Source organism: Urocampus carinirostris, chromosome 12, assembly GCF_059441175.1.
Source record: "Urocampus carinirostris isolate Australia breed hairy pipefish chromosome 12, RoL_Ucar_1.0, whole genome shotgun sequence".
Taxonomy (NCBI): Eukaryota; Metazoa; Chordata; class Actinopteri; order Syngnathiformes; family Syngnathidae; genus Urocampus; species Urocampus carinirostris.
In genome coordinates, this window is record NC_142360.1 from 29145358 (window position 1) to 29164226 (window position 18869).

At 40.3% G+C, this 18869-nt stretch overlaps 1 protein-coding gene across 1 annotated transcript; it reads left to right on the forward strand.

Annotated features, from left to right (window-relative positions):
* The first annotated feature begins 225 nt into the window (after positions 1-225).
* On the forward strand, positions 226-18536 carry plcxd1.1 (phosphatidylinositol-specific phospholipase C, X domain containing 1, tandem duplicate 1). The gene is made up of 7 exons (XM_088349850.1): positions 226-415; positions 3256-3349; positions 3432-3574; positions 6101-6229; positions 9445-9600; positions 12841-13024; positions 17581-18536. The coding sequence occupies exons 1-7, from the start codon at positions 383-385 to the stop codon at positions 17823-17825; spliced, it is 984 nt and encodes a 327-aa protein (XP_088205976.1). The 5' UTR covers positions 226-382; the 3' UTR covers positions 17826-18536.
* The last annotated feature ends 333 nt before the right edge of the window (positions 18537-18869 follow it).

Here is an 18869-nt window from a genome sequence, read left to right on the forward strand (position 1 = left end):
TGCTACGTATCTGGGTCCTGATTCCATTCTGGTCGTGACAGTAAGAGTCTTTTGGTACAGAAACAAGAGCTCTATTTAAAAGAAAACATTTAAAACTTGAGAAATATTCTGTGCAACGAAAAATGAAAGTATAATAGGAAAACAAGCGATTTCTTATATTAGGAGTCATTACGAAGAATCTTGTTGGGGTTCATTTACATTCATTTCTTTTTCCAGATAAAAAACATCGTTAAGAGTCCTCACAGAAATTGCAGACCGAACCTGAATTCACACCAAGAAATAACACACAAATAATGAGTATGTGGGATTTTTTTGTGATCGTTCAAAAAGTCGAAACAACCAACTAAAGTATCAACTCTAAGCGAAGACGCAACACCAACTCATGGGAGCCAAAACTAGCCGACAGTCCGAGGAGGTAAGTTTGCTCTTATTGTCTATTTTTTAGCTCATATTCTGTATACTCGTTTCTGTCTTGTTGCTTTATTTAAAGAAGAAATCTTATGCAGGGGTCAGGAACCTTTTTGATTCAAAGAGCCATGCTAGCAAAATATTTTGATTCATTTATTTGGGGTTCCCTGTCCCTTTCTTCATTTTCCTCATGTTGAGGTTTTTGAGTTTTTCCTTGCCCTCATGTTGGTTTTAGATCATGGGATGGTGTAATAATAGTCTGTAATAATAGTCTGTGCAATAACCTGTGCAGCCCTTTGAGACTCTTTGTGAATAAGGGCTATACAAATAAAAATGACTTGACTTGATATATTCATTCATTCACTCATCCATTATCTGCACCGCTTATCCCCAGTGGGGTCGCGGGGGCGCTGGAGCCCATCCCAGCTACAAGTTGTGGTCAAAGGTTTTCACACATTTGTGGAGAACATAATGTCATGGCTCTCTTGAGTTTTCAGTTATTATTATAGAGTGATTGTCACAAAAAAACATTTATGAGGTTTGGTTGTTTGATGTCTTTATATGGGTTAGCAGAAATAGTGATCCAATCTCCTGGGTCAAAAAATATACAACAGATAGATAGATAGATACTTTATTCATCCCCGTAGGGAAATTCACACTTCCAGCAGTATCCTTGTGTTGAAAATAAAACAATAACAAAGTAAAAGGAATATAATACATGAATACCCAATGTAATGTGTTGATATAGAATATTTAAATAGTGCTACATAAAATACATACTGTAATAAAAATAGGGTAATATGCAATGTGGGGGTGTGGTTCAATGTGGGCTTTTACTCCCCCGGGTGGAGTTAAAGAGCCTCATGGTATGAGGAAGAAATGATCTCCTCAGTCTTTCCGTGGAACAAGACTGTGACAGCATTCTGTCGCTGAAGCTGCTCTTCCGTTTTGATATGATGCTGTGTAGTGGATGTGATGAATTGTCCACGATTGACCGCAGCTTTTTCAGTGCCCGTCTCTCGGCTACTGTTGTCAGGCTGTCCAGCTCTGTGCCCACGACAGAGCTTGCTTTCCTCACGAGTTTATTAAGACGAGAGGCATCCTTTAATTTGGCGATACCTCCCCAACATGCTGCCGCATAGAAGAGGGCGCTTGCCCCAACAGTCTCATAGAACATTTGTAGGAGCTTTTTGCAGATGTTGAAGGACGCCAGCCTTCTGAGGAAGTAAAGTCGGCTTTGACCTTTCCTGCATAGAGTTTCTGTGTTGGCAGTCCAGTCCAGCTTATTGTCCAGCTGCACACCCAGGTATTTGTAGGTCTGGACACATCCTACACATTCTCCTTTGATAGTTACAGGAACCGGGTGAGTTCTAGGTGTCCTGAAGTCCACCACCATCTCCCTGGTCTTGGTGGTGTTCAGGTGCAGGTGGTTAGTGTTGCTCTATTGGACAAAGTCCTGAATCAATTTCCTGTACTCCTCCTCCTGCCCACTTCTGATACATCCCACTATAGCAGTGTCATCAGCAAACTTCTGCACGTGTCAGGACTCAGAGTTGTACTGAAAGTCCGACGTATACAGGGTGAATAGGAACGGAGAGAGCACGGTCCCCTGCGGCGATCCTGTGCTGCTAACCACAGTGTCCGATGTACAGCCCCCCTGTTTCACATACAGGGGCCTGCCTGTCTGGTAGTCCGTAATCCATGCTACAAGGTGTGAGCTTACTCCCATCTCTGTCAGTTTACTACTAAGTAGCAGAGGCTGTATGGTGTTGAAGGCACTGGAGAAGTCCAAAAATGTAATCCCCACAGCACCCTTGCCGCTGTCCAGGTGAGAGGGGGATTCGGTGTAGCATGTGGACTATAGCATCCTCCACTCCCACCTTCTCCTGGTAGGCAAATTGCAGAGGGTCTATGGCGTAGCGGACCTGTGGCCTCAGGTGGTGCGGCAGCAACCGCTCCATGGTTTTCATCACATGTGATGTCAGGGCGACCGGCCTGCATGCATTCATAATGAAACCTAGCTCTTACTAATCTTTTAATTCCATGCGGCTTATTGTCCGGTGCGCCTTATATATCAAAAATATATCAAAACAGTCTATTTTTGGGGGGTGCACCTTTTAATCCGATGCACTTTATAGTTAAATGGTAAAGTGTCTCATTTATATAGCGCTTTTCAAGTCAATGAAGACCTCCCAAAGCGCATTACAATGTGCTTCACACTTACCCATTCACACACACACTCACACACCAATAGGGAGTCAGCCATGCAAGGCGCCTACCTGCTTATTGGTTATAAGTTGAATGTTATCATCTTTGTACGACATGCAGAAAAGATACAGTACGATAAATATTTGCGCAAGTTCTATTTTTGCTCCAAGCCATATTATAGATAGATAGATAGATGGATACTTTATTCATCCCCATAGGGAATTTCACACTTCCAGCAGTCTCCTTTGTTGTTTATTAACAGATTAACAGGATGGCCTCGGGTGCTTTGTTGTAGTTTAGCCACAGCGGAGTGGATGACGTCACACGCTAGTAGAAAAGTTCGACGTCCCATCAGCAGATGGAAATCTTTGTGCCCAGGGTTACACCACCTCGTGTTAGCGAGTCCACCTCCTCTCCGTTTCCCGCAGGCTTTCGTGTCTCTGTCTAACAGCGCTGAAGCCAGGTAGCTCCGGGTAGCTCCGGGTAGCTCCACGTTAACGTCCGGGATGCTATGTACTCATGAAAAGAGCCATGTATGGCACCCGGACCATAGGCTCCCGACCCTTGCTCTATTGTGTTCATGATTGTGTTGTTAATTCTGCACAAAATAATTGTTATACACACTGAGTTTTTTTCAAGGAAGCAACAGCTGTGAACCTGCATGCTGAGAATTGGATGTCAGAGGTGTCGGAAGTCCTGTTGGACACTCCACTCAACCACTTGGCCATTCCGGGTAGACAGTCCAACCAGCTACTCAAATTGAAACTTGGGGAAGCAAAACTTAATTGTGTTTTTCCTCTTCTTTTTATGTGCAGGAAGCCACAATGCAATCACATATTGTTTGGATAAAGACAGCAAATCCCCCGTGGACAAGACTCAGCCTGACAGGCTGAAGAAGGCAGATAAATATTTCAAATGCGTTATTCGGCCCTTCATATACAAGTGGTCTGTGACACAGGTATCATCGTCAATATTTTAAAAAATGATAACATAGGCGTGACTGTGATGTATGATTCGACAAGGGGGCGATAACACCACAAACCCCATACCCGAAAGCAGTAATTTATACAATTTTAAGAAATTTAGTGACATATTCCACAATGGAAAACACAAAATAAACAGAGTACCCTAAATTCCGGACTATAGAGCGCACCTGATTATTGGCCGCACCCACCACATTTTAAGAGGATAACCGCTTTTGTACTTACACAAGCCGCACCTGTATATAAGCCGCACGCGCCAACATGTAACACAATCAGGAAATTAACCCAAACCCGATTTTGAGTCCCGCAATTGTAACTGAGGGGTTTTGGGTTTTTTAAGGGTTATTGTTCTATCTTCGTTATTCATTATCCATTATCCGTTATCGGTCAGTTCATAATACGCTACAAAGCCAAGGAGCCGGGACTCTTACCCTCAGCCAAAAGGCCAAGCTAAGGTCCTAGCCCTAAAGCCTTGCTTCGCAATTGTGGGGGGGGGGGTTTTAAGGGTTATTGTTCTATCTTCGTTATTCATTATCCATTATCCGTTATCGGTCAGTTCATAATACGCTACAAAGCCTAGGAGCCGGGACACTTACTCTCAGCCAAAAGGCCAAGCTAAGGTCCTAGCCCTAAAGCCTTGCTGCGATCATTGCAAATGCACCGTTCCCGGAGGTACTGCAATACCGGGCCGATGCGTGGAGTGGACAGAGCAAGCTACTGAATATGAAGTACACAGTCCAAAAACAACAGCCGGCAAATTGAACGTTGAATGATACCGGTACTTAAGATATGACACAGACTTGCAGAGTCCGGGTCCTGTTGAAAATAATCCAAGGGAAAAAAATGTATATTTCCAAAGGTAAGGGTGGGAAAAATATATATCCACTATTGTCCGCTGCGTCCACAAACAGGTCTCACCTTTACTCCACTTCCCGTCAGCCCCCGTTGTATTCGCCCCTTCTTTTTGATTCGCCCGTGGAAAACATATCAGAATAAGTCTCTAAAATAAATACATTACAAAAATATACAGTTGCAAATACATATTATACATGGTTACGCATATTTACAAAGAAAGACGGTACACCGTGAGAGTTTTCAAAACTTTAATAATAATATTATAACTCTTAACCCAAACCGTGCCTGTGAAGGGTAGCAAAACGCTACTAGGAACACGCTCGCAACACAAGGAAACGGGCCTGTTAAATAAAAAATACAGTACTCGTAAAAATCACGATAAACCGTGCTCATCCTCCTCCTTATAACTGACGTCATTAAAGTCGTCTTCCCCAGTATGGGAAAGAGACTTTGTCATATAGACGTAGTCCTACGCTCCTCTATTCAAAAACACGCTAGTAACACGCTCGCATATATTCCACCAGTTTAAATCTTACCTTTTATACTCGAGCGCCGCTGGCGGATGTTAGAAAAAGTACATAAATTGGCTGCATCACTGAATAAGCCGCAGGGTTGAACATTTGGGAAAAAAGTAGCGGCTTATAGTCCGGAATTTACGGTAATTTTGATATTAAGAAAATCCCATAGTGCACAATTCTACTTGATCACCCTCATTTCTAACAGTTCTAACAAGTTCCAGCAATAAGATAGTGGTAATAAAGAAATAGGGCTAGAGTTTTAACATTTTCAACTATTTTACCCAGTCTCTGCATTTTTTTTAATGTAATTCTATTCGCAACATTTTACATTACCAAATATTAAAATAGGATGTACCGTCGGATAGTTTTGTCTTTTTCTCATAACATGTCATGATCGATAGAAGCATATTAAATTCATTTGAAAAACAAAAAAAGAGCATCCACCCCCACAACCTTTTAAGTGGATTTGATTTTTGTGGACTGTTTTTTCATGTTCTGTTTTATTTGATATTCGTTTTTTCTCATAATATTTTTCAAGTTTTACAGAATAGCCTTTTCTGCTTTTTAGAATGTTTTTTTTCCAGTTTTTCCCAAAACATTTCCCCCCAATAAAACAGTAACCTTGTAACTGATTCCAAAAAACTAGGCTGCTTAAAAAAAAATTCTGAATGACATTTTTGCTCTCAGATAAAAAAAGAAGCTGAAAACAGAAAGTGAAGAAGAATTAAAAAACAAAACAAAATAAAAAATAGGTCAGTGGATAGGGCTACAAAAAAGCAAAAAACCCAGATTTTAAACCTAGGGTAATGGATGTAGGATTTGAAAAATGGGCCCATTAAGGATTGTTGTTGATTACCCAAGTGTTCGAAAGACAGGTAATAAATAATCCGAAAACAAATCAGAGAAACTCAAAACAAAAGTATTCAATGATCCAAAACAATTAAAAAAAAACAAAAACAAAAAAAAAACAAAGCCTCTTAGAATAGATAGATGGATAGATAGATAGATACTTTATTCATCCCTGCAGGGAAATTCACAAATATAGAGAGAACGCTGCTTTTTAAGGTTTAAAAGGAAGTATGCCTGCATAAAATCCATTTGAATGTCTTTGACGCGTACGTGTTGCAGGACGTATCGGCGACGGAACAGCTGAACCTCGGCGTCCGCTACTTGGACATGCGGATCGGGCACAAACCCACCGACCACTCCAATAACCTTTACTTTTATCACGGCTTCTACAGTAAGGTCACCGTAGAGGTAACCGCTAACACAACAGCCGAACATCACACCCAGGGCGTAGTTTTGGCATCGGGTGCGTGTCCCCACCAATAACGAGGAATCCTTTTTTTGGGGGGCCCCAGTGGCCCCCCCTTATAAATTTGTTGGCCACACCACTGGCCAGTATATCATTAGATTGCTGTCACATTAGTTATGTATTTCATTCCGAATGCACAGCCATCGGAACTCAATATGTTAAAGGGACAATTATGGACTCGACTCATCTCATCTCATTAGCTGCACCGCTTATCCTCATTAGGGTCGGGGGAGGCTGGAGCCTATCCCAGCCGTCTCCGGGCAGTGGGCAGGGGACACCCTGAACTGGTTGCTAGCCAATCGCAGGGCACACAGGGACAGACAACTCATTCACTCATTCACACCTAGGGACAATTTGGACCGGCCAATGCACCTGAAATGCATGTCTTTGGAATGTGGGGGGAAACCTGAGTGCCCGGAGGAAACCCACGCAAGCACGGGGAGAACATACAAACTCCGCACATTAAATCAAATATTACACAATTCACCAAATTAAACGAGTAGCTGTGTCCTTAAGTCTTTCTGATCGTTTTCCCCTTACCTTCTTACTTCAATAACCTGAAATGATGGCTTTTAGTTTTGATGTACCCATACCTGTCAAGCTGTACGTTTTTGCCCTACAAAATACGTTTATTATGTATTTTAAGACGTGTACGCCGTACAAGAAAATCTGTACGGAAAAACGCAAATTTGTTAATTATGGGTACCATCCGGTATACACCGACTATGTCAAAACGGCAAATCAATTGTAAAGTAGATCATGGATTTGCATAGTGCATTCTAAAAGGTCTGCAACGTGGTGCCCCCTAGGGGCAGTTGAGGTGCCCGCAGGCCTCTTCTGAAAGTAGCTCACCAGTGCTTGTTCATTGTGATTTTCTAGTAAAATTATTTTTTTATTGGTTGAGTCAGTTGAAACCCTATTTTTGATCAACCTGGTAATGATTAATGATTAACCTGGTAATATGATGATTGACCTGGTAATAACAGAGTAACAACATAGTAATAACATGATAAGTTTGAGGGGCGGCAGTATCTCAGGAGGTAGAGCGCTTGTGTTGGGATCAAGGGATCCCAGTTCAAATCCCGGCGCGTCCGTGTTACATGTCGAAGTGTCCTTGGGTAAGACACTGAACCCCTAATACCCCCAATAAGCAGGTTAGCGCCTTACATGGCTGCAAGGCTGCTATTGGGAAATGTGGAGCACATTGTAAAGCGCTTTGGGAAATCATTGACTTGAAAAGCGTTATAGAAATGCAGATCATCATCATCATATTTAGTATTTCTCTGTGTTCTATGTTACAAATAATCCTGATGAAATTAACCCGCATTTTAACTTGCTTTTTCTCATTTGTATTTACTATTTTTCCATTTTGAATGTATGAGTAATCATTAAAACACACACACACATAGTCTGATTTTAATACACACATATACTTCAGTTATTTTTCCTTGTATGTATGGAAAGACGTATTTGTGACGTCATTCATAACTTCCACGCATGCGCGAACTTTGAAAAAATCTCGGTCGCTATCTGCAAACGGTGTGAGGGGAGTCTTGGTACCGCCTGGAACGGGAGATATCACGTCTCACTCTCTCCACCGCTGCGCAGTGGTTACTGAAACTGCATTCTCATTCCTGTCTGATCACTCTAGCCATTCGCGTATTCATATTTTAAAAGCTCTAACATCAATCAAGTCAAACCAGTTCGCCGCGGAAGCCTCTATCTCTGTATCGTTTTTTTTCGTTGCAAATGAAGCGAGCGGTTTGATGCTACTGCGCGCAAATGCATCTGCCGCCTCGGATTTCATGTGGTAGTTATGTAGTGAAAGGAAGTCCGTCTCTTTTTAGAGAACCGGCTTTTTCGGCTCAACTCATTCAAGAGAGTCGGCTCTCAAACGGCTCACTTGCTTTGATGCTTTATATTACGAATTATGATGTTGTATAAAGAAGTTAAGAAAAAAAGGAAGTATAAAAGGAGAAAATAAAAAAAAGACAGGTTTGTGGTTATCCCTTTCATCAGTATATTACCAACAACAATTTAATGCATAAAATGAATTAATAATTTTAATGAAAAAATTCTACTTAATTATATTTGCATGTATTTTTCCTTCTACAGTGAACGTCCAAGCTACTTCATTTTTGAACTTTTTTATAATAAACCTCATTCATGTCGAGCAACTCAATATCTCACAACAAAATGTTATTTAACAATATATATGATATAACGAAACACATGTACGATACAACATGTTAAACTACATAAATAAACACGTTTGAAAAAAAATACGGTGTAAGATTATTTTGTATTTTGTAAGGGAAAATACGACATTTTGTAAGGGCATGGAGCCCTGGAGCGCGACAGGTATGTGTACCACCCCAAAATTTTAGGTCTCTCCATTTGTTTCTGTAGGCACCACTCTTTGTCCCCATCAATATTTATTTTTTTATTTTTTATCGATGGACAAAATCGTTCAACATAAAAGGCAATCTTACCACATTGCAAAGAAAAGAAAGATAATAAAAACCTGTGATATTCATCTCATCTCATCTCATCTCATCAGCTGCACCGCTTATCCTCAGTAGGGTCGCGGGGGTGCTGGAGCCCATCCCAGCAATCATCGGGCAGTGGGCAGGGGACACCCTGAACTGGTTGCCAGCCAATCGAGGGCACACTGGGACAGACAACTCGCTCGCTCATTCACACCCAGGGACAATTTGGACTGGCCAATTCACCTGAAATGCATGTCTTTGGAATGTGGGAGGAAACCCACGCAAGCACGGGGAGAACATACAAACTCCGCACAGTAAGGCCGGGAGCTGGATTTGAACCCACGCAGGAGGTTCCCACAACCTAAGAACTGTGCCGCACACGCGCTAACCACTGCGCCGCCGTGCTCTGTGATATTCAAAATTCTTAATTATATCATTTACTCAATATTCATAAAGGAGCAACCTCCCCCAAAAATTTAAGCCACTGGAACACCAAAACACAAAAAACAATGTCCCCATCAATATTATGTGATCACTCAAAACACGTGCTATGTCTCCTCCAATGCCATGACTAAACCCGAGCCCTTTGCATGACATCCTCCTCGCAAATGCTTCCATTTCCATTTTTCATGTCGAAAACGTCTGTACTCCTATGTTATTTCAAACAGATGGTTCTGCACGAGATCAACCAGTGGCTGGATGCTCATCCCAAAGAGATTGTTATCCTGTCCCTTAGCCACTTCTTGGACTTGGATAGTAACCGTCATCTACAACTGATCAGCACCATAAAAAATGTCTTCCGCTCCAAACTCTGTCCCAAAATGGTACCCTTTTCAGTATACTTGCAGTATTGAGGACGAATGTTGCTATACGTAGAAATAAATGTATTTCTAAATAAATATTTACCATGATATGCCATATAAATAAACACATAAGCAATGTCCCCTCTAAGCGCACTGCTCACACATATTCAGCGCAGAAGAAAATCTAGCCGGCTCACAAAAATCAGGGCTCAAAATTGCTAATTAAGAAGCGAATTAAGTCAAAGTTACAGTGCATGAAGGTAAAAATACACGGGTTCCCCTGACGCTGTGTTCGAAATGCGGTATTTTGAAGTCAAGTCGAAGTAGAACGAAGTTGAGTGTAGTCAGTAGAGTTTTTGGAGAACCGGCTTCTTCGGCTCGGCTCACTAAAAGGAACCGGCTCTTTCGGGTCCTAAACGGCTCTTCGTTTTTTTTTGCTTCTTTAATCCCAACATGACCAAATATTATGTAAAATGATGCACAAAATGACTTAAAGGAAGGGGGGAATAGAACCAAAAAGAAAAAATACCAAAATGAAAAAGTAGTGAAAAGCTGAGAAAAAAAGAAAGAAAAGGAAGAGAAAAAAAAGGACGTTTTTAGAAAAAAAGCCAGAAAAGAAAGAAACAAAGTAAAAAAGTAACAGCTAGGAAAAAATAAACACAATGAGATTTTTTTAAAGGAATTTAATAAAAAGTAGAAAAAAACACGGAAAAAAGAAGAAAAAGTTTGTGTTGCATTCAAATAATTTCCAATGATATCAAGTGAATCTTGTTGCCAACATTGTACTTCCACTAAAAAAATGTGATTAAGTACAGTTCTGTATCGTGCAACCGACTAAATTATCCCCCCAAATGTTAGTATTATGCGACAAAATATATCAGGAAATAAAAAGAAATGGATATCTTGTGAAAGAATTGTAAAAACAAACAACGTTTGTAGGCCGTACAACCTTTGCAATAGTACATGAGTCGATTCATTCAAAAGAGAAAAATAATTTTGCATTGCCGGAAACTCAGCAAAATGTCAAGTTTTGGACATGTTTGATCATTAATTATCTTGCCACACTTGGGATTATGGTTGCTCACTGTTGTTTCAAGCGTTGCTCACCGACTTTGCGTGAACGCTCAGACCCGAACATTGCACATAAGTAAATCATGCCATACCTAAATGTTTGATGTCAATGCAATTTCACACTTATCCTTTTTGTCATTTGTTTTATCATTTTTTAGATTTCTGCATTTATTCTGTCATGCAATTTAGGGTTTATTTTGTCGTGTACTAATTGTTATTCAAATGAGGAGGCAGCACAAATAAATTTGGGGGCGGCAGTAGCTCAGGAGGTAGAGCGCTCGTCTTGGGATCAAGGGATCTCAGTTCGAATCCCGGCTCATCCGTGTTACATGTCGAAGTGTCCTTGGGTAAGACACTGAACCCCTAATACCCCCAATAAGCAGGTTAGCGCCTTACATGGCTGCAAGGCCGCTATTGGGAAATGTGGAGCACATTGTGAAGCGCTTTGGGAAGTCATTGACTTGAAAAGTGCTATAGACATGCAGATGATTTCATTTCATTTTCACAGTTGCCTGAGATTTTCACCTATTGATCATTGAAGCTTCCATTTGATTCGTGCACTTGTCAATCAACCAGTTGCTTATGCAAATATGACATCATTGATTTGAAGCAGTCATTTTGTTGAATTTAAAGGGTCCGCTTTATAACAGATTCTTAGATGGGCAGTGTGTATTATTGTGTGCCTCCTGTTGGTAAAAAAAATATATACATTTAAAAAAAAATAACAATATTATTTGAATAATAAGAAAGGATACATGAACTATCAAATAACCATCCTTTTTTAAATACTTGTTGGTCGAGATATTTGTATTTAGTTTACATAAATTGAGGCTGCACTAGAGTTAGTTGACATGATTGTCCACCATCTTACTGCTACGGGTACCTCAAAAGTAAGACAGGTTAAAAGTATTAGAAGAAAATTGTGTTGTTTGGTCAGTTTAAAAATCTGGAGTTTATTTTATTTGCTGTGCTTTTTAGCAACCAAAAATGGTTGCAATACACAATACAATGACATCTTGTGTCAAACTTTACATGCTGTCCCTTTTAAGAAAAATGTTTTTACATTTACAGGGAAAACATACTTTCTAAAATAAGTCCATCCTTGTTTTTTTTTTTTTTTATGAACTGACATTTATCAACGGTATAAAATTCCTTCAAGAATAAAAGCTGTAATGCTTAACTCTGTACGACCCAAATATAGCCAAGTCAAGTCAAGTCATTTTTATTTGTATAGCCCTTAATCACAAAGAGTCTCAAAGGGCTGCACAGGTTTTTGCACGGATTATTTTTCAGACTATTATTACATCATCCCCTGATCTGGAACCAACATGAGGGCAAGGAAAAACTCAAAAACCTCAACATGATTGAATGAAAAATATAGAAAAACCACTTAGATGGTGGCTTTTGGAGATGAAAAGGAAACGTTTGCCCAAAAATAGTCATTTTTTTGTAGTTTTGTGAGAGCATATTATACTTACTCCCATCCATCCCTCCATCCATTATCTGCACGGCTTGTCCTCAGTAGGGTCGCGCAGGTGCTGGAGCCCATCCCAGCCATCTCCTTGCAGGGAGCAGGGGACACCCTGAACTGGTTGCCAGCCAGTCGCAGGGCACACAGGGACAGACAATTCGCTCGCTCATTCACACCTAGGGACAATTTGGACTGGCCAATTAACCTGACATGCATGTTTTTGGAATGTGGGAGGAAACCGGAGTGCCCGAAGGAAACCCACGCAAGCGCAGGTAGAACATGCAAACTCCACACAGGAGGTTCGATCTCATGACCTCAGAACTGTGCCGCACACGTGCTAACCACTGCGCCGCCGTGCTGCCCTTATACTTACTTAAATTTGATAAATCCAGTCCAAGGTAATAAAGTGTTGTTGCTCAGCCAATGTTTTTGCAGATTTTTACAGTTCTGCACCTTTGGGCCAGGCACAATAACAGCCAATGACTATGTTAATGTGAAGAAACTCAACAACAATAAAAAAAAAAAACATTTCTACCACTTCTTGGAAAAAAAAAATAAAAACAAGCCTGGGTCTAACAGAGTAAAACAATAAAAATAATTAAGAACTACCTTTTTTCCAGGAGCGAATGGAATCTATTTCTATAAAAAGTCAACATATTTTGTCCATTTACATCTGACTATATGAGCTTCCTACTAATTCGTCTCAATTTTTGTTCTAGAGCGCGCCGAGCCTTCGCAAACTGTGGTCAGAGGGCCACCAAGTGATCGTTTCGTACGGAAACGAAATCCTTGTCGACAGACAATCCGTTCTTTGGCATCACATTCCTTACTGGTGGGCCAACAAAGTCAAGCCTCAGGATCTGCTCAACAACTTTGAGGATAGGATGAAGAAGGGGAGACCGGGTAAAACACCACTCAAATAGAATACCTTAGTTTGTTTCTTTTCCCTATTTTAGGGGTCCGCAACCAATGTTCCCTCTATAAAAATCTAGCCAGCTCACAAAAATGAGGGCTCAAAATTGCTAATTAAGAAGCGAATTAAGTCAAAGTTACAGTGCATGAAGGTAAAAATACACGGGTTCCCGTGACGCTGTGTTCTAAATGCGGTATTTTGAAGTCAAGGTCCAAGTGGAACGTAGTTGAGTAAAGTCAGTTTTTCGAGAACCGGCATCTTCGGCTCGGCTCACTAAAAAGAACCGGCTCTTTCGGTTCCTAAATGGCTCTTTGGGTTGTTTTTGCTCCTGTAATCCCAACATGACCAAATATTATGTAAAATTATGCACAAAATGACTTAAAGGAAGGGGGGAATAGAACAAAAAAGAAAAAAATACCAAAATGAAAATGTAGTGAAAAGCTGAGAAAAAAAGAAACAAAAGGAAGAGAAAAAAAAGAAAAAAGTAACAGCTAGGAAAAAATAAACACAATGAGATTTTTTTTAAAGGAATTAAAACAAAAAGTAGAAAAAAACACGGAAAAAGAAGAAAAAGTTTGTGTTGCATTCAAATAATTTCAAATTATATCAAGTGAATCTTGTTGCCAACATTGTATTTCCACTAAAAAATGTGATTAAGTACAGTTCTGTATCTTGCAGCCGACTAAATAAGCCCCCAAAAAATGTTAGTATTGTACGACAAAATATATCAGGAAAACAAAGAAATGGATATCTTGTGAGAGACGTTAGTAGGCCGTACAACCATTGCAATAGTACATGAATCAATTCATTCAAAAGAGAAAAATAATTTTGCATTGCCGGGAACTCAGTAAAATGTAACTTGATGTCAAGTTTTGGACATGTTTGATAATGACTTAGTTACCACACTTGGGATTGCCGTTGCTCACTGTTGTTTCAAGCGTTGCTCACCGACTTTGTGTGAACTTTCAGACCCGTAAGGAAAATTACAGGGAACAAGTCCGCACCCCAAAATAGTAAAAGAGCCTTGTTAGACAAAAAACAAATTTGTCCGGAGCTACAAAAATTAAATGGCTTATATAATCCTTATATTGAATGCAACAAACGCCATATGTATTTCCGTATAGCCTACTATCAAAATGACTAAGTCGAAAGCAGGGTTGGGTAGGGTTTCTTTAACTGGATTACTTTCAATTACCTTTGGATTACTCCAATACCAAATATGCTAATAAAAGACAAAAGGAACTAAATAGGAATAAAATGAGTAAATTTTGTGCAGGCTTGGGGAGTAACGGAATACACGGAGCGGCAAAAATGATGTTGGCAAGCTGTTTGGATTTATTTTCATTTTGTTTCTGTCGTATTTTATGTTCGTTTTGCCGGAGATCAAATAAATCAAAGCCAGGAGAGAAAGCTTACCACGTGTTGTGAGTCATCATTTTATTCATATTTAGTTTCTTTTGTCTTTTATTAGCATATTTGGTATTGGAGTCATCCAAAAGTCATTGAAAGTAATCCAGTTGCTTTAATACAATTAAGGAAATGCAATAAAAAAATCCCATTTTGATGTCATTTTTATTTTTAAAAATGTTCAAAATATAAAGAATTGGAACGTGCACAACTTGCCCCTTATTTGGGCAATAAAAGGAGTGCAATAAAATGCAGCATGCAATTATAAATGACAAAAGAGCAGCCTTTGAAAAAGGTAAAAATAATAAAACCACATTATTAGAGCTTAAGTTTGATCTCTGTGCACATGTCGAACGCTGCAGCACCTTCTTCTCTCTCTCTTTTGATACAAAACCAACACAGCAATTCTCAGGCCTGAGGAAAAAAATACAAATAATATGCCTAAGTGGCATTCAAAATATAAACTGAAAACAATCAGAAAATACCTCATAAAAACAGCTACCGTATTTTCCGCACTATAAGGCGCACCGGGTTATAGGGCGCACCCCCAAAAAATAGCTTTTGGACCTATATTTGACATACATAAGGCGCACCGGATTATAAGGCGCTACAATGGGAACGTCGACAAAACAGTCAGGTAGTTCAGTCCAACTGATTACCCCCTTAACATTCCCAAAGCTTGCAAAGACGCAAATACGTGTCGAGAAAACGTGCGGATGCGGTGTCCGTACGATGTCACTCAAATGCATCGTTCCAAATATCATTCGGAAGGTTAAAGTCCTGGGATTCAAGAAATGCCAACCATTCCTTAGTTTCTATTTTCTTTTTCGCTCGCAACTTTACTGTGCATATGACAATAAACACTTGGAATTGAGTTTAATTTAAAAATAGACACTCCATTCCATCCTTTATCTGCACCGCTTATCACAGAAACATCGAGTTCAGTCTGAAACAAGATACAGGGAAAATATATAGCCAGAGTAGCTCACCGAAGTCGTTGTGTTCAATAATAACGTGCAACCATGGTCCTCTTATATCCGTGAGTGTAGTAAATCAAGGAGAATAAAATATTTACAAATACAGAATAGTAAAAAATGCTTTCTCTATGCCGTCAACCCAACGTGCTATTCATATTCATCTTTTTCGGTCAATTGCGGGCTTTGTTTTGCCGCTTTAGCCTATGCCAGCCTGTAAATGATAAAAAGGATCCGATAATAACTTTAGCCAATAGTGATCGATTCAAATGATGATTGACACATTGGTTAGCCAATGAAACGCCGGTAAATAAATCCCAGCATACACCGCGGACTACTTGGCGTTCAGGGGAAAATCTAGTCGGCGGCTGCTTGCTTTAGTTGCAAGACTTTGCGACTTAATATTGAACCCTATAAATAAGGCGCACTGTATTATAAGGCGCATGGTCAGCTTTTGAAAAAAATAAAGGCTTTTAGTTGCGCCTTATAGTGCGGAAAATATGGTACTTTTTTATTTTAAAAAAACACCAAATGACAGAATTGTTTTCTTACCCGTTTAATATGAATTCTGTGTTGAAATTAGGAGTGTAGCAAGAGGTTGCTTTACCTTGTGACGCTGCCCCTTAAAAATGAGGGGAGTTTACGCTCCACTCGACTCCAACACAGGAAACACGCGAGAGGAAGCAAAGGAGAGGTGCGCCGAAGTAGATCAAATGTGATATTTACTCTACACATTTTTACAACATCGGTAAATATTAAAAGTGCTTGTGTCATGTTTGTCCTCCAACAGAAACCAGGGTTGGGTAGGGTTACTTTAACTGGATTACTTTCAATGACTTTTGGATGACTCCAATACCAAACATGCTAATAAAAGACAAAAGAAACTAAATATGAATAAAATGATGACTCACAACACGTGGTAAGCTTTCTCTCCTGGCTTTGATCTCTTTGATCTACGGCAAAACTAACATCAAATGCGACAGAAACAAAATGAAAATCAATCCAAACAGCTTGCCAACATCATTTTTGCCGTTCCATCTATTCCGTTACTTCCCAAGCCTGCACAAAATTTAGTAATTTTATTCATATTTAGTTTCTTTTGTCTTTAGCATATTTGGTATTGGAGTCATCCAAAAGTAATTGAAAGTAATCCAGTTAAAGTAACCCTACAGAAACCATATTAATTACAAGAAAAATAGATTTCCCTCCCCAATCTTTTTCATCTTGCAAACGTTTTTGGAAAAGATCCAGGGAGCCACTCGGCAGCACTAAAGAGCCGCATGCCCTATCTTTATCTTCAGTCATTTCACCAGCACTATAGAATGGAAATTACAGTACAGTGGAACCTCAGTTCTCGACCATAATCCATTCCAGAACCCTGTTCGAAAAGCGATTTGTTCCATCACCGAAATCATTTTTCCCATTACAAATAATGTAAATCGTTTTAATCCGTTCCAACACCCCGAATGTTTACCTTTAAGACACAAATAACATAAATGTAACCCAGGCTAATCGTACGTTCGCGTTATTGTAATCTTCCATACGAAAGATTACGCTAACATGAACGTGTAAAAATAAAAAAAGGATAAAGAAAAGAATTATGAATAGGATTTTTTACCTTTGTGGTGGTCAGCAGAAGGCGCAGATGGACGGTGAGAGGGATGGAGGAGGAAGGAGAATTATTGTTTGGAAGGAGAGTCCCCTTCCATAAAAACTTCGGGAAGCTCTTCTGTCTGAGGGGTGCTCACACGTTCAAATCTCTTTGCTACGGATGACTGGCTACAGGATGTTCTTTTCTCTTAAAATATCTAACCAATGACACTTGCTTCTGCCTTCCTCTTAGCACTTTTCGGAAGTGGTTCATGACAGTGTCGTTAAAGTCATGATGACTCTGGTGGCTGCAGCTTCATCTGGGTGGTGAAATTCTGTAACTCGGCCCATTTGCTACACACTTGTTTCATCTCGGACGTCCCCTAGTGTATTGGAGGTGCAATTGCACCTGAGAAAATTAAAAGGAGTAAAAAAATGCGATGTGAAACACCCACCCGGCGTTTGAACTCCGTTTTTTTGACCGAACAGCGAAGCAAGAATTTCTCGAAATTTTTGGTCGGACTCCGATATGTTATTATGATTATTCTAACAACACTTTTGATATACTATCACAGAGGGATTTTTTACCGCCGGGATCAACTTGACCGCAGACTTTAAGTACATCGGGAAGAACCTGCGCAAGTCCCTGAAGGACGTGGTGAAGTCCACTAACCCCGAACTACTGGAATGGGTCCAGCGACAGCAGCCGGGACCTGAAGAAAACTGCATCAATATCGTGGCGGCTGACTTTGTCAACAAAGGCGACTTTGCGCAGATCGTGGCAGCGCTGAATGAAAAACTTGTGCCCGCAAGTAATTAGCGGCCTTGCTGCTCTTCCTGATCTCAGAAGAGCGCAACAACGGAACAGTGAGTCATGTTCTGGAGCAATGTTCCCTGTCATTTTCCTTACAGGTCCGAGCGTTCACACAAAGTCGGTGAGCAACGCTTGAAACAACAGTGAGCAACGGCAATCCCAAGTGTGGCAACTGAGTTATTATCAAACATGTCCAAAACTTGACATCACGTTACATTTTGCTGAGTTTCCGGCAATGCAAAAAATGTTTTCACTTTTGAATGAATTGACTCATGTATTATTGTAAAGGTTGTACGGCCTACAAACGTCGTTTGTTTTTACAACAATTCTTTCACAAGATTTTCATTTTTTTTTTTTCCTGGTATCTTTTGTCGCATAATACTAACATTTTTGGGGGCTTATTGTCATGATTACCCAAGTGGAGCCACCTGGGGTAATCATGTGGCGCGCTGGAATGTGCTTCCTGATTGGTTAATGCTCCCTTTTTAAACGCGTTACGCGGAGAACTCTTTGTCGGAGGATTACTTCTGTACCCCGTAAGACTCTCCCGATTACCTGTGCCTTCTTGTTTACCTGATTCTGCCTGCCTGCCTGCCTCCGATTCGACCTGCTTCCGTCCACGCTACGATCTTCTCTCCAGTCCTGGTAAACTCGACCTGCTTCCGTCCCACGCTACGATTAGCTACGTCTTCCGAAGTTGTCTTCACGACGTTGCTGCTGACGTTCGACGGTCATCGTGTTTCCCGCTAACCCTTATGCTTCCCCAAATAAAGACTTGTAACGAACGCTCTGGGGTCCCCTGCTCTGTTCTGGTCCTTCCTGACACTTATTTAGTCGGTTGCACGATACAGAACTGTACAGGGAGTGCAGAATTATTAGGCAAGTTGTATTTTTGAGGATTAATTTTATTATTGAACAACAACCATGTTCTTAATGAACCCAAAAGTCTCATTAATATCAAAGCTGAATATTTTGGAAGTTGGAGTGGGGCTTTTTTAGTTTTAGCTATTTTAGGAGGATATCTGTGTGTGCAGGTGACTATTACTGTGC